Below are 14,239 nucleotides of genomic sequence, written 5' to 3' on the forward strand. Positions count from 1 at the left end.
TGGGATTGAGGAGGTCTTCGAAGTATTCCTTCCACCTATCCACAACATCCGCAGTCGAGGTCAGCAGAACACCATCCGCACCATACACGGTGTTGATAGTGCACTGCTTCCCCTTCCTGAGGCGGCGGACGGTGGTCCAGAATCGCTTCGAAGCCGTCCGGAAGTCGTTTTCCATGGCTTCCCCGAACTCTTCCCATGTCCGAGTTTTTGCCTCCGCGACCGCTGAAGCTGCACACCGCTTGGCCTGTTGGTACCTGTCCACTGCCTCCGGAGTCCTATGAGCCAAAAGGACCCGATAGGACTCCTTCTTCAGCTTGACGGCATCCCTCACCGCTGGTCTCCACCAAGGGGTTTTAGGATTGCCGCCCCGACAGGCACCAACTACCTTGCGGCCACAGCTCCGATCTGCCGCCTCGACAATAGAGGTGCGGAACATGGTCCACTCGGACTCAATGTCCAGCACCTCCCTCGTGACATGTTCAAAGTTCTTCCGGAGGTGGGAATTGAAACTTTGTCTGACAGGAGACTCTGCCAGACGTTCCCAGCAGACCCTCACAATGCGTTTGGGCCTCCCAGGTCTGTCCGGCATCCTCCCCCACCATCGCAGCCAACTCACCACCAGGTGGTGATCGGTAGAAAGCTCCGCCCATCTCTTCACCCGAGTGTCCAAAACATGAGGCCGCAAATCCGATGACACAACTACAAAGTCGATCATGGAACTGCGGCCTAGGGTGTCCTGGTGCCAAGTGCACATATGGACACCCTTATGTTTGAACATGGTGTTTGTTATGGACAAACTGTGACGAGCACAAAAGTCCAATAACAAAACACCACTCGGGTTCAGATCCGGGCGGCCATTCTTCCCAATCACGCCTCTCCAGGTTTCACTGTCGTTGCCAACGTGAGCGTTGAAGTCTCCCAGTAGGACAAGGGAATCACCCGGGGGAGCACTTTCCAGTACTCCCTCGAGTGTTCCCAAAAAGGGTGGGTACTCTGAACTGCTGTTTGGTGCATAAGCACAAACAACAGTCAGGACCCGTCCCCCCACCCGAAGGCGGAGGGAGGCTACCCTTTCGTCCACCGGGTTGAACTCCAACGTACAGGCTTTGAGCCAGGGGGAAACAAGAATTGCCACCCCAGCCCGTCGCCTCTCACTGCCGGCAACGCCAGAGTGGAAGAGAGTCCAATCCCTCTCGAGAGAAGTGGTTCCAGAGCCCTTGCTGTGCGTCGAAGTGAGTCCGACTATATCCAGCCGGAATTTCTCGACTTCGCGCACTAGCTCAGGCTCTTTCCCCCCCAGTTACGTGACGTTCCACGTCCCAAGAGCTAGCTTCTGTAGCCGAGGATCGGACCGCCAAGTGCCCTGCCTTCGGCTGTCGCCCAGCTCACAATGCACCCGACCTCTATGGCCCCTGCTATGGGTGGTGAGCCCATTGGAAGGGTGACCCACGTTGCCTCTTCGGGCTGTGCCCGGCCGGGCCCCATGGGAACAGGCCCGGCCACCAGGCGCTCGCCATCGTGCCCCACCTTCGGGTCTGGCTCCAGAGGGGGGCCCCGGTGACCCGCGTCCGGGCGAGGGAAATCTGGTTCCATGGTTTTTCATCTTCATAAAGGTCTTCGAGCTGCTCTTTGTCTGATCCCTCACCTAGAACCTGTTTGCCTTGGGAGACCCTACCAGGGGGCTTTATGCCCCCGGACAACATAGCTCCTAGGATCATTGGGACACGCAAACTCCTCTACCACGATAAGGTTGCAGCTCAGAGAGGAGTACTACTAGGAGTACTACTAGGATAAATTTGGTAAATCCCTTATCTGCTTATTGTGTTACTAGTGTTTTAGTGAGATTATATGATCGTACCCGTACAACCTGAAGGTCGGCCCCGCACCTTTCTTCAGCACCAGTCGACGGGTGGTGGCGATGCCCATCTCTGCCCTTCGCAAGGGACTCTCTTCGAAACATGATCTTTTGAATAATCGCTGCATAATACACTGTACTTTGTGTGTGTGGTCCAATCCAACCGTGTTCGCTTGACCGCTCTGTTCCATATTAGAGCTTGACTGGCATCTTTCGGGAATGTAAACAATGAAACACCGGCTGTGTTTGTGTTGCTAGAGCCGGCCGCAATACAACGCTTCCCACCTACAGCTTTCTTCTTTGACGTCTCCATTATTCAGTGAACAAATTGCTAAAGATTCAGCCACACAGATGTTCGGAATACTGTGGAATTTCGCGATGAAAGCAGACGAGCTGGGAACAATGCTGGAACAAAATGTCCTCAACAATCCGTGACGTTACGTGCACGCGTCATCATACCGAGACGTTTCACCCGGATATTTCTGCGCGAAATTTAAAATTGCAATTTAGTAAACTAACCCCGGCCGTGTTGGCATGTGTCACAATGTTAATATTTCATCATTGATATATAAACTATCAGACTGCATGGTCAGTAGCAGTGAGTTTCAGTAGGCCTTTAAAGGGGAACATTATCACAATTTCAAAAGGGTTAAAAACAATAAAAATCAGTTCCCAGTGGCATGTTGTATTTTTTTGAAGTTTTTTTTCAAAATTTCACCGGTCTCCGAATATCCCTAAAAAAAGCTTTAAAGTGCTTGATCTTCGCTATTCACGATGCCACTATCCATTTCCCTGTGACGACATACAGTGCTGCCAATGTAAACAAACAATGGCGAATAGCACAGCAAGATATAGCGACATTAGCTCGGATTCAGACTCGGATTTCAGCGGCTTAAGTGATTCAACAGATTACGCATGTATTGAAACAGATGGTTGGAGTATGAAAGTATTGAAGAAGAAACTGAAGCTATTGAGCAAATAGCTATTGACGCTATTCATAGCCATAGCATGGCCGAATAGCTGCGTTAGCATCGCCGGTAAAATGTGCGGACCGAACGATCAGGACTTTCGCATCTTGTGACACTGGAGCAATTTAAATCCGTCGATTGGTAAGTGTTTTTTTCGCATTAAATGTGGGTAGAAGGAAACGTTATATAGTTGCAAATGCATCTGCAGGTTATCCATACATCTCTGTGCCATGTCTGCTTTAGCACCGCCGGTAAATAGCATGTTAGCGTCGATTAGCGTAGCATGTTAGCATCGATTAACTGGCAGTCACGCCGCGACCAAATATGTCTGATTAGCAAATAAGTCAACATCAACAAAACTCACCTTTGTGATTTCGTTGAATTTATCATTGCAAATGCATCTGCAGGTTATCCATACATCTCTGTGCCATGTCTGTCATCGCCGGTAAAATGTGGAGCCACTTAGGTACATTCAACGGGGGTCTGGCGGCAGACACTTTCGCATCTTGGGGCCAGTGGTGCAACTTGAATCCCTCCCTGTTAGTGTTGGTACACCCTCGACAACACACCGACGAGGCATGATGTCTCCAAGGTTCCAAAAAATAGTCGAAAAAACGGAAAATAACAGAGCTGAGACCCAATGTTTACAATGGGTTGAAAATGAAAATGGCGGCTGTATTACCTCGGCGACGTCACATTCTGACGTCATCCCCTCCAGAGCGATAAACAGAAAGGCGTTTAATTCGCCAAAATTCACCCATTTAGAGTTCGGAAATCGGTTAAAAAAATATATGGTCTTTTTTCTGCACCATCAAGGTATATATTGATGCTTACATAGGTCTGGTGATAATGTTCCCCTTTAAACATTTGTTCAAACATATACTATGTAGTTTATATAGACTTTAACATGTTTCTGCTTGTTTGCTCTGTAAATATGCTGGGGGCTTCAAGTAACATGCTGCACCATAGATCTAGTGCTATTTTGAAATGTCATCTCCATTTGACAGTGCAGACATTTCACAAGAATGCCTTTCTATAGGTGGCCCGCTCTCATGTGTGCTCTGTTGGACCAGTTTTGTGTGAAGAGTGATGTGAATGTCACACATACACTGCATACACATTTGTAACATATATAATTAGTGTTACTGTATAACGCTCCCAAACTCATCTTTGTTGCCGTTCGGTACTCCAGCAGCCCAGCCTGTTTTAGGGAGGTAACTAGTCAAGCCTGAAAGACTTGCTGGTTTGATCCAAACTTTTAACCTCAGTTTTTTGGGGGGTTTTTGGCCCGTCTCTAAACCACATTTTGCTTTTGATCTTTTTGTCCGAAGTAAAGAGTTTAAAAATGTGTTTCTTTCTCCTTGCAAGGCTATGGCTTTCAATGGCTGGTCAGATGCTTTGTTCCTCACACTGTTCCTCCTCTCTTGCATCATGGGGTAAGATGATCATGACTGTTGTTGTTAGTGTGCTACTTATTTTTAGCTGTGTGCGTTTGTATGTAATGACTGAGGGTGTAACGATAAACAGTATTAATGATAAAGCGGTAAAAACCCCAACGGTTAGTGTTGCTGTTTTAAATTGAAATGATCAAAAAAGTCTAATTGATAACTCCACTTTAATAAACTCACAGACTGACTGGCGCTAGCTCGCTAACATGAATACAAGAAACATTAACAGCTTTCCTCATAAAAAAAAATGACTCACCCCAATCTAAACTTATAAACGCAAGTCCCTCTGAGTAATTAAAATACTCAATTATGCACATTGAACCTACGAGCTGTGCCCTCTCAGAACAGAGTGATCGTTCTATACTCGGAGGATTGCGAGACAAAGGTGTTTTATGTCGCGGTCAAAGACCGCTGAGTGCAACGCCACAGCACCCGCCAGGAATAATAATAGTTTTTATGTGTTATGCAATTTTCATTTGAATAAATCTTAAAGTGCTACAGTACAAAGCGATATTTTATACAACAAAAGCCATTAATACAGGTAAAATACTAAGACTAAAAAAACTATCAGTTAAGCATTAAGAAGCAAAACAGTTGGTTTTCTGACACGGTATTTATTTTAGACCAGAAAAATAACAAAACTTGGTTAAAAGATTTCAGTGTGTATACCGGTAAGTACATTTTAGAATAGAATAGAGTTTTATTGTCATTATTGCAATGAACAGGTTCAAAGAACAACAAAATTGGAGCAGATCCTCCTAAGGTGCATATACAATATGGTAATATAAATAGTAAAAAAAAAAATATAGAGATGAGAGATGTATCTATGTATATGTATATATATCCACACAGATGCATATATGCATGCATATGAATATATATACACACATACATATAACATTATTGCACATTGTAGTCCGAAAAAATAGAGAAAAAAAATGTAAACATTACACATGAGGACATGATGGACATATTGTGCTCACTCAGTGCCTGTTTAATGCTATTTTCATTTGAATAAATCTTAAAGTGCTGCAGTACAAAGCGATATTTTGTACAACAAAAGCCATTAATACAGGTAAAATACTAAGACTAAAAAACTATCAGTTAAGCATTAAGAAGCACAACAGTTGGTTTTCTAACACGGTATTTATTTTACATCAGAAAAATAACGAAACTTGGTTAAAAGATTTCAGTGTGTATACCATACCGGTAAGTACATTTTGAGCAATTTTCATTTGAATACATCTTAAAGTGCTGCAGTAAAAAAATGGTTATTTTGTACAACAAAAGCCATTAATACAGGTAAAATATTAAGACTAAAAAACTATCAGTTAAGCATTAAGAAGCAAAACAGTTGGTTTTCTAACACGGTATTTATTTTACATCAGAAAAATAACGAAACTTGGTTAAAAGATTTCAGTGTGTATACCATACCGGTAAGTACATTTTGAGCAATTTTCATTTGAATACATCTTAAAGTGCTGCAGTAAAAAAAGGGTTATTTTGTACAACAAAAGCCATTAATACAGGTAAAATATTAAGACTAAAAAACTATCAGTTAAGCATTAAGAAGCAAAACAGTTGGTTTTCTAACACGGTATTTATTTTACATCAGAAAAATAACGAAACTTGGTTAAAAGATTTCAGTGTGTATACCATACCGGTAAGTACATTTTGAGCAATTTTCATTTGAATACATCTTAAAGTGCTGCAGTAAAAAAATGGTTATTTTGTACAACAAAAGCCATTAATACAGGTAAAATATTAAGACTAAAAAACTATCAGTTAAGCATTAAGAAGCAAAACAGTTGGTTTTCTAACACGGTATTTATTTTACATCAGAAAAATAACGAAACTTGGTTAAAAGATTTCAGTGTGTATACCATACCGGTAAGTACATTTTGAGCAATTTTCATTTGAATACATCTTAAAGTGCTGCAGTAAAAAAAGGGTTATTTTGTACAACAAAAGCCATTAATACAGGTAAAATATTAAGACTAAAAAACTATCAGTTAAGCATTAAGAAGCAAAACAGTTGGTTTTCTAACACGGTATTTATTTTACATCAGAAAAATAACGAAACTTGGTTAAAGGATTTCAGTGTGTATACCGGTAAGTAAATTTTGAGCAATTTTCATTTGAATAAATCTTAAAGTGCTACAGTACAAAGCGATATTTTGTACAATAAAAGCCATTAATACAGGTAAAATACTAAGACAAAAAAATTATCAGTTAAGCATTAAGAAGCAAAACAGTTGGTTTTCTAACACGGTATTTATTTTACATCAGAAAAATAACGAAACTTGGTTAAAGGATTTCAGTGTGTATACCGGTAAGTACATTTTGAGCAATTTTCATTTGAATAAATCTTAAAGTGCTACAGTACAAAGCGATATTTTGTACAATAAAAGCCATTAATACAGGTAAAATACTAAGACAAAAAAATTATCAGTTAAGCATTAAGAAGCAAAACAGTTGGTTTTCTAACACGGTATTTATTTTAGATCAGAAAAATAACGAAACTTGGTTAAAGATTTCAGTGTGTATACCGGTAAGTACATTTTGAGCAATTTTCATTTGAATAAATGTTAAAGTGCTACAGTACAAAGCGATATTTTATACAACAAAAGCCATTAGTACAGGTAAAATACTAAGACTAAAAAACTATCAGTTAAGCATTAAGAAGCAAAACAGTTGGTTTTCTAACATGGTATTAATTTTAGTTCAGAAAAATAACGAAACTTGGTTAAAAGATTTCAGTGTGTATACCGGTAAGAACATTTTGAGCAATTTTCATTTGAATAAATCTTAAAGTGTTACAGTATAAAGTGATATTTTATACAACAAAAGCCATTAATACAGGTAAAATACTAAGACTAAAAAACTATCAGTTAAGCATTAAGAAGCAAAACAGTTGGTTTTCTAACACGGTATTAATTTTAGTTCAGAAAAATAACGAAACTTGGTTAAAGGATTTCAGTGTGTACATTTTGAGCACACCCAACAATACCACAACTGACAATTCATGATAACCATGAACGATAACTGTGATATGAAATCTTATTATCATATCTCTACTAGGCGGTTTAGCTCGGTTGGTAGGGTGGCCGTGCCAGCAACTTGAGGGTTCCAGGTTCGATCCCCACCTTCTACCAACCTACAACGTGGCGATAAATATTACCACCGTTGCTTCAAACTTAGGTTAACATGTAAATTATACTCATTCAGCTCTGCATAAGGAGTTATGAAGAGTGACAGGTAATAATGTAGTTGTTACACCGGTTTGGCTCCGGTACAGACCGTAGTCGAAGAGTACAGGACATACATTCCTTCCAGGGTGGATGTTTTCATCGGGGGTAACACCCTATACGTCACCCGGAAATGGATCTGCTAAACTCTGCTTTCCGGTCAGAATTCGAGGCCACCAATCCGTGATAATCTAGTGGCTTTATTATTAGTTTTGCAGGACACAACGGGAGCCGTTCATTCTTCTACTGCGCAGTGCACGCGCTACCTCTCTCTTTACTCCCCCACATATTGAGTGAAACATGCTTGAAAGTAGAATATCAACTGATGCAAAGGTGTGTCATCAACACTCACAAGTATAAAATTACTTTTTTAAAGTAATAATTTCTTACTTTCAAGCATGAAAAAACTATGATGCCGAGCGCATATCATTATGTCAAGATAATGACACTAGCATTTACTTAATTTAAGAATATTTTTCAACATATTGAGCAAAACGATCTCTTTTTTTTCTACCAAGAAAAATGCACTTGTTATTAGTGAGAATATACTTATTTTAAGGTATTTTTCGGGTTCACTGAGGTTAGCTAATTTTACTTGTTTTGGTCTTGACAAGCCAAATGTTCTTGTTCTATTGGCAGATCATTTTGCTTAGTTCAAATAAAATACCCCTCATTTCTGTATTTTTTTTTTCTTGTTTTTGAACACCGACTTTTTGCAGTGTGATGTCAAATATTAGCAGAGCTAAGACCGCCCTTTTAGCGTCAACTAATGCAAGTGAAATGACTGAATTTTTTCTAACATATTGCTACGATTTGTGTTTTATCTTTAACAAATGTGTGTTTTACCCGCTACATGGCTTATCCGTGTACATTTATCCATCGTTTTGTTTGAAGTACTTACTAATAATTTATTTTTTCTTTAAGCATATGCCAGGAGTGGCAACCATAAATCATGAAACATTTAATATAATGTCAGTAAAACTTTAAAATAGGAAACATATGTTTGATGCATTGTAAGATTTTCTGTTAAAATAAAGCCAATATTGACATTTTTTAAGTATTGATATACATTTTGGTACCGGTACCAAATTATTGGTATCGGGACAACTAATGACTGAGCATGTCTTTACTTTTGCAGGTTTGTTCTCATGTACTCCACAGTGTTGTGTACACAGTATAACTCTGCGTTGACCACCGCCATCGTTGGATGCATCAAGGTTAGCCGCACAATGACAGACACATGCAAGCTTGTAACAGTGAAATCAGAATGTCAAAAAAAAATGCACACAATAATGTCAGTGTGGGGCTGGGCGATATATCGCGGGTTTGTCTGTGCGATAAAGAAAATGACTATATCGTGATATTTGAGTATACGTTCTCACGCAGTTGCTTTTAGCTGCGGGCATTACACTACAGGCTCTTCTCGCTCTTTCTTGTCTCTCCTTCTCACAGTCAAGCAAGCGCACTTTCTTACATACGTCACATACATACACGCCCTCGCGGAGCAGAGACGTAGCAGCATGGGTAACGTTAGCTGTGGTGCTAGCAGAGCCGTGCGAGTGGTAATACGAGAGAAAGAAGGTGCGAATCTGGTATCAAATGAAGAAAGAATTACTGGTTTAACAGCAGGGCGTCCATTGTCTGGCGGTGGTTTGGCTTCAAGTGGGAATATGTCGAACAGACAACCGTAGTTTTTCAAGTGTGGGGCAGAAGCGTTGCTACCAAAAGTAGCATTGCTGCTAATATGTAGCATCATTTGAAAAGTCACCTGCTAGAGAATGAAGAGTGCTTACTCCGCATGTCAACATCTCCATTCGGTGCCACACGCCATACCATCAAAATGCTGAGGCAAACATTTCCAGATCAACGCCGTATGAAAAAAAATAGTCAGCAACAGAATTTAATAACGTCCGTAGTAACCTACCACATAGCAAAGGACGAACACTATTTGATTTCCTATCATGCAGCTCATTTTTATTTGACACTTAAAACTTCTCTGACAATCTTGCACTTTCTGTTTTGAAATGACATGAACGTTTGTCCCACTACTTCATAACTGTTTAATGAATACACTTTTGGTCAATTGACTTAGTTGTGTTTTCCCTCTCTGCATGAAAGTCTAAAATGAGCATATATTAATGCAGTCTGAACAACAATGTTTTAATGTAGACACATAGAATCATCATACTGCTGTGATTATATGTATCAAATGTTCATTCAAGGCTAAGGCAAAATATCGAGATATATATCGTGTATTGTGACATGGCCTAAAAATATCGAGATATTAAAAAAAGGCCATATCGCCCAGCCCTATGTCAGTGTGCATACACCGTGTGTGCTTTGCTTCAGTTAGCCTGGACACATTAGCCACGCCGTGCTACCGACAAAGCTTTAAACACCTCCCTCGACTCCACCAAATAGACAACTGTAACATTAAAAAAGAAAGTAACAGCCATTCTTCTAACGTCGTGGCAATGACATGGAAACTTGATGACTGAAAAACACAAAATACAGAGTCAGACTGTGACCAGGCGTCTCTAAATTAAACATATCTGATCCTAATGTAATCAGAGTAGCGGAATATAGACATTTGACTGACAATTGAGTTGGGAGGCGGGGTTTGTTAGTAGCCCGGAAGAGTCAGGGCTGCATGGGATTCTGGGTATTTGTTCTGTTGTGTTTACGTTGTGTTGCAGTGCGGATGTTTTCCCGAAATGTGTTTGTCATTCTTGTTTGGTGTGTGTTCACAGTGTTACATATTTGTAACAGTGTTAAAGCTTTTTAAACAGCCACCGTCAGTGTGACCTTTAAGTATGCCTTGCAGTCACTGACACGTGTTTGCAGGAACCTTACAGAACATGTGGCTGAGACTGTATGCTGTATGTTTGATGAAAAGGTGGATGCGTTGGCAGAAATGTCTGGAACAGTGGTTCTTAACCAGGGTTCGATCGAACCCTAGGGGCTCGGTGAGTCGGCCCCAGGGGTTCGGCGGAGGTCAAAACAGACCCAACTCTTCGTGTAAATACAAACTTCTCCCTATCGGCGTATTACGGATACAGCAACAGCTGACTGATTTGCAGGTGTATAATTTGTTGTGAGTTTATGCACTGTGTTGGTTTTGTTGTTTGAACAAGGTGATGTTCATGCACGGTTCATTTTGTGCACCAGTAAAAAAAACATGGTAACACTTTAGTATGGGGAACATATTCACCATTAATATAGGTGCTTATTAACATGCAAATTAGTAACATTTTGGCTCTTAACTAGTCATTTCTTATTAATGCCTTATTCGGCATGGCTTTATTATAACCCTAACCCAGTCCCTAACCCTAACCAAATAACTCTAATTTAAGTCTTTATCACGTAGACCAGGCGTCGGGAACCTTTTTGGCTGAGAGAGCCATGAAAGCCGAATATTTCAAAATGTATTTCCGTGAGAGCCATATAATATTTTTTAACACTGAATACAGCTAAATGCGTGCATTTTTAAGTAAGAACAACATTTTTAGAGTATAATAAGTCTCTTATTCTTTTTAATAACATTGTTATTCTGAAGCTAACCAATAATAAATATAATACTTCTTCCCATAATGCAAATTCTTAAACAGGTGGGATAGAAAATGGATGGTTGGATTAAAATGAATGAGAATGTTATATAATTTGAACGTCATTTTTAACACTGTGATTACCAGCAGAATTATTCATTACTTATCGTGTTAAGCAATGTCAGCTAAGATTTATCTGGAAGCCAGATGCCGTCATCAAAAGAGCCACATCTGGCTCTAGAGCCATAGGTTCTCTATCCCTGACTTAGAATATGTTCCCCCTAGTGTCCAAATAACTCTAAATTAAGTATTTGTTAATTAGAACAGTGGTTCTCAAATAGGGGTACTTGAAGGTAGGCCAAGGGGTACGTGAGATTTTTTTTTTTTAATATTGAAAAAATAGAAACAATTCAAAAATCCTTTATAAATATATTTATTGAATAGGGAATAAGCGGTAGAAAATGGATGGATGGACAAAATATGAATGTAGGTTAAACTGTGGAAAAAAAATACAACAATGCAATATTCAGTGTTGACAGCCAGGTTTTTTTTAGACATGTTTCATAAATATTGATGTTAAAGATTTTTTTTTTGTGAAGAAATGTTTAGAATTAAGTTGATGAATCCAGATGGATCTCTATTACAATCCCCAAAGAGGGCACTTTGGGTTGATGATTACTTCTATGTGTATTTATAATTGAAGCACTTGTTTATTTTTCAACAAGTTTTTAGCTATTTTTATCTTTTTTTCAAAATAGTTCAAGAAAGACCACTAAAAATGAGCAATACTTTGCACTGTTATACAATTTAATAAATCAGAAACTGATGACTAGTGCTGTATTTTACTTCAACTGTTTTGTTCAACCAAAAATGCTTTGCTCATATTAGGGGGTACTCGAATTAAAAAAATGTTCACGGGGGGTACATCACTGAAAAAAGGTTGAGAACCACTGACTTAGAGTATGTTCCCCATACTAAAGTGTTACCAAAAACATAGAACTTTGTCTTGAATTTGAAAAAAAAATTATTATTTTTTTTCACTAAAGAAGGGTTCGGTGAATGCACATATGAAACTGGTGGGGTTCGGTACCTCCAACAAGGTTAAGAACCACTGGTCTGGAATGATACGCTGTTAGTACAAGATGTAGAGGGCGTCAAAGGCAGTGTCAACACGGCACCCATTGAACATTGTTGTTTGGGTGAAAACTGACGGATGGTCGCGGGAATGATTACCCTTGAATGATTGCCTTGAAATTTCGGAGTCTCCCGGAAAATTCGGGAGGGTTGGTAATTAGAGCAAATATGACGGTATCAAGCGCCATTCATATAAAACACTAACACTACATTTACATATCAAGGTGCGGACCGCAAAATAACGTCTCGCGGGCCAATTTTGCGTGTCTGAGACCCCTGCTGTACGACCATACTTGCCAACATTGACACCTCTGAATTTGGGAGATGTGGGGTGGGGCGGGGTTTGGTGGTAGCTAGGGTGTATATTGTAGTGTCCCGGAAGAGTTAGTGCTGTGAGGGGTTCTGGGTATTTGTTCTGTTGTGTTTGTGTTTTGTTACGGTGCGGATGTTCTCCCGAAATGTGTTTGTCATTCTTGTTTGGTATGGGTTCACAGTGTGTCGCATTTTTGTAAGTGTGTTAAAGTTGTTAATACGGCCACCCTCAGTGTGACCTGTATGGCTGTTGACCAAGTGTGCATGCATTGTTTTATGTGTGTCTGTAAAAGCCGCATATATTATGTGGGAGTATGTACGCCGATAAAACGGACGTGACGACAGGTTTTTGAGGATGCTGAAGGCAGTGCCTTTTAGGCATGCCCCCAATATTGTTGTCCGGGTGGAAATCGGGAGAAGGGTTGCCCCGGGAGATTTTCGGGAGGGGCACTGAAATTCTGGAGTCTCCCAGAAAAATCGGGAGGGTTGGCAAGTATGTGTACGACGTGCTTCTAAGTCAGTAATCCTCCTTGGCAGCACATAAATTACATTTCTTACACGTAGCATTATCACTGGAGGATGAAGAATAGGCAAACATGCAAACATTACACACTTGAGGTGGGATTTTTTGGCCACCTCAGGATTCGATTACCATTCAGGAGCTTCGATTCCTATTAAAAATCAATTATTGATGCATCTTTAATTTATGTATATTGATGCAGTTTCACTAAATAAGTCTTAATCACTTGCAACTTTTAAAAACAAGGATAAGTAATAAGAAATTCCCATGAAATGTATTAAATACTTGCAAATATGTGCAAAACTCGGACATAAGTGTGACGTTTTGCTGGCATTGTGGTGATGCGGATGCGTTCTCTCAAATGTGCAGTCTGATAAGACACAGCGTGAAGGTAAGAATGATGATTTATTAATAACTACAAAAACAGACTAAGAACAAAAAACACTTGCACAAAGGCACTAACAACAAAACCAACGGAACTAGCGTGAGAGATAAAAAGAACAAAAGGCGCTTGCATGTGAGCTAGGGAAACATACAGAAGAATAGCGTGGACGCTAACGAGTTCAAAAGGTACTTTACCACAAGCGGGAATAGCGACGTCACCTGTTGCATGAAAAGTAAATTTACACTGCGAGACCGAAGGAACAAAAAGGGCAGGCTTAAATAGGGACAGAAATTGGGAGGCAGGTGCGTGCGTCAAAACACAAGGCAGGTGACACAAATGTGTAGTCATGACAACCGAACAAAACAGAAAGTGCCACCAGGAAGACAACAGAACAGAATCGATACCAAGACGGTACCAAAACAGAATATGACATGATCCAAGTAGTGGATCATGACAATAAGTGCCCTATAATTTAGGAGCCGGTCGTATATTTGAAGTGACTCGTTGCAGTCAGCCAAATTTTAGAACTGTCTGCTTTACTTTATTTACAATAAATAAATAGATTGATGTTTACTAATTAATCCACCTTAAGAGGATATGCTAACCGCTAAGCAAGAGTTCTTGAATGTAAACAAAGGTGGGCAGAGGGATACAAATATTGAAAGTAACAATATTAAGTCTAGTATCAGTACATAATCAATACTACAGCGGGTGGATCGATTTTAGTTTTTATCACTCAATCTTTTTTTGTTGCTTTTGTTATTATTTACAAACTCAGGAAATAAGTCCCCGCTCACAGGAGAGCTTTAAGGGGCAACAACAAA

The 14,239-nt window shown here is 40.0% G+C and overlaps 1 protein-coding gene across 1 annotated transcript in view; it reads left to right on the forward strand.

Moving 5' to 3' along the window:
• The window catches only part of LOC133543719 (nucleotide sugar transporter SLC35D2-like), a 70,291-nt gene that overhangs the window by 45,962 nt on the left and 10,090 nt on the right, over positions 1-14,239 (forward strand). The window contains exons 9-10 of the mRNA XM_061888461.1: positions 4,192-4,259; positions 8,658-8,736. Of these exons, the coding sequence (XP_061744445.1) occupies positions 4,192-4,259; positions 8,658-8,736 (147 nt within the window). The remainder of the gene's footprint in view (positions 1-4,191; positions 4,260-8,657; positions 8,737-14,239) is intronic.

Source organism: Nerophis ophidion, linkage group LG26, assembly GCF_033978795.1.
Source record: "Nerophis ophidion isolate RoL-2023_Sa linkage group LG26, RoL_Noph_v1.0, whole genome shotgun sequence".
NCBI classification, from domain to species: Eukaryota; Metazoa; Chordata; class Actinopteri; order Syngnathiformes; family Syngnathidae; genus Nerophis; species Nerophis ophidion.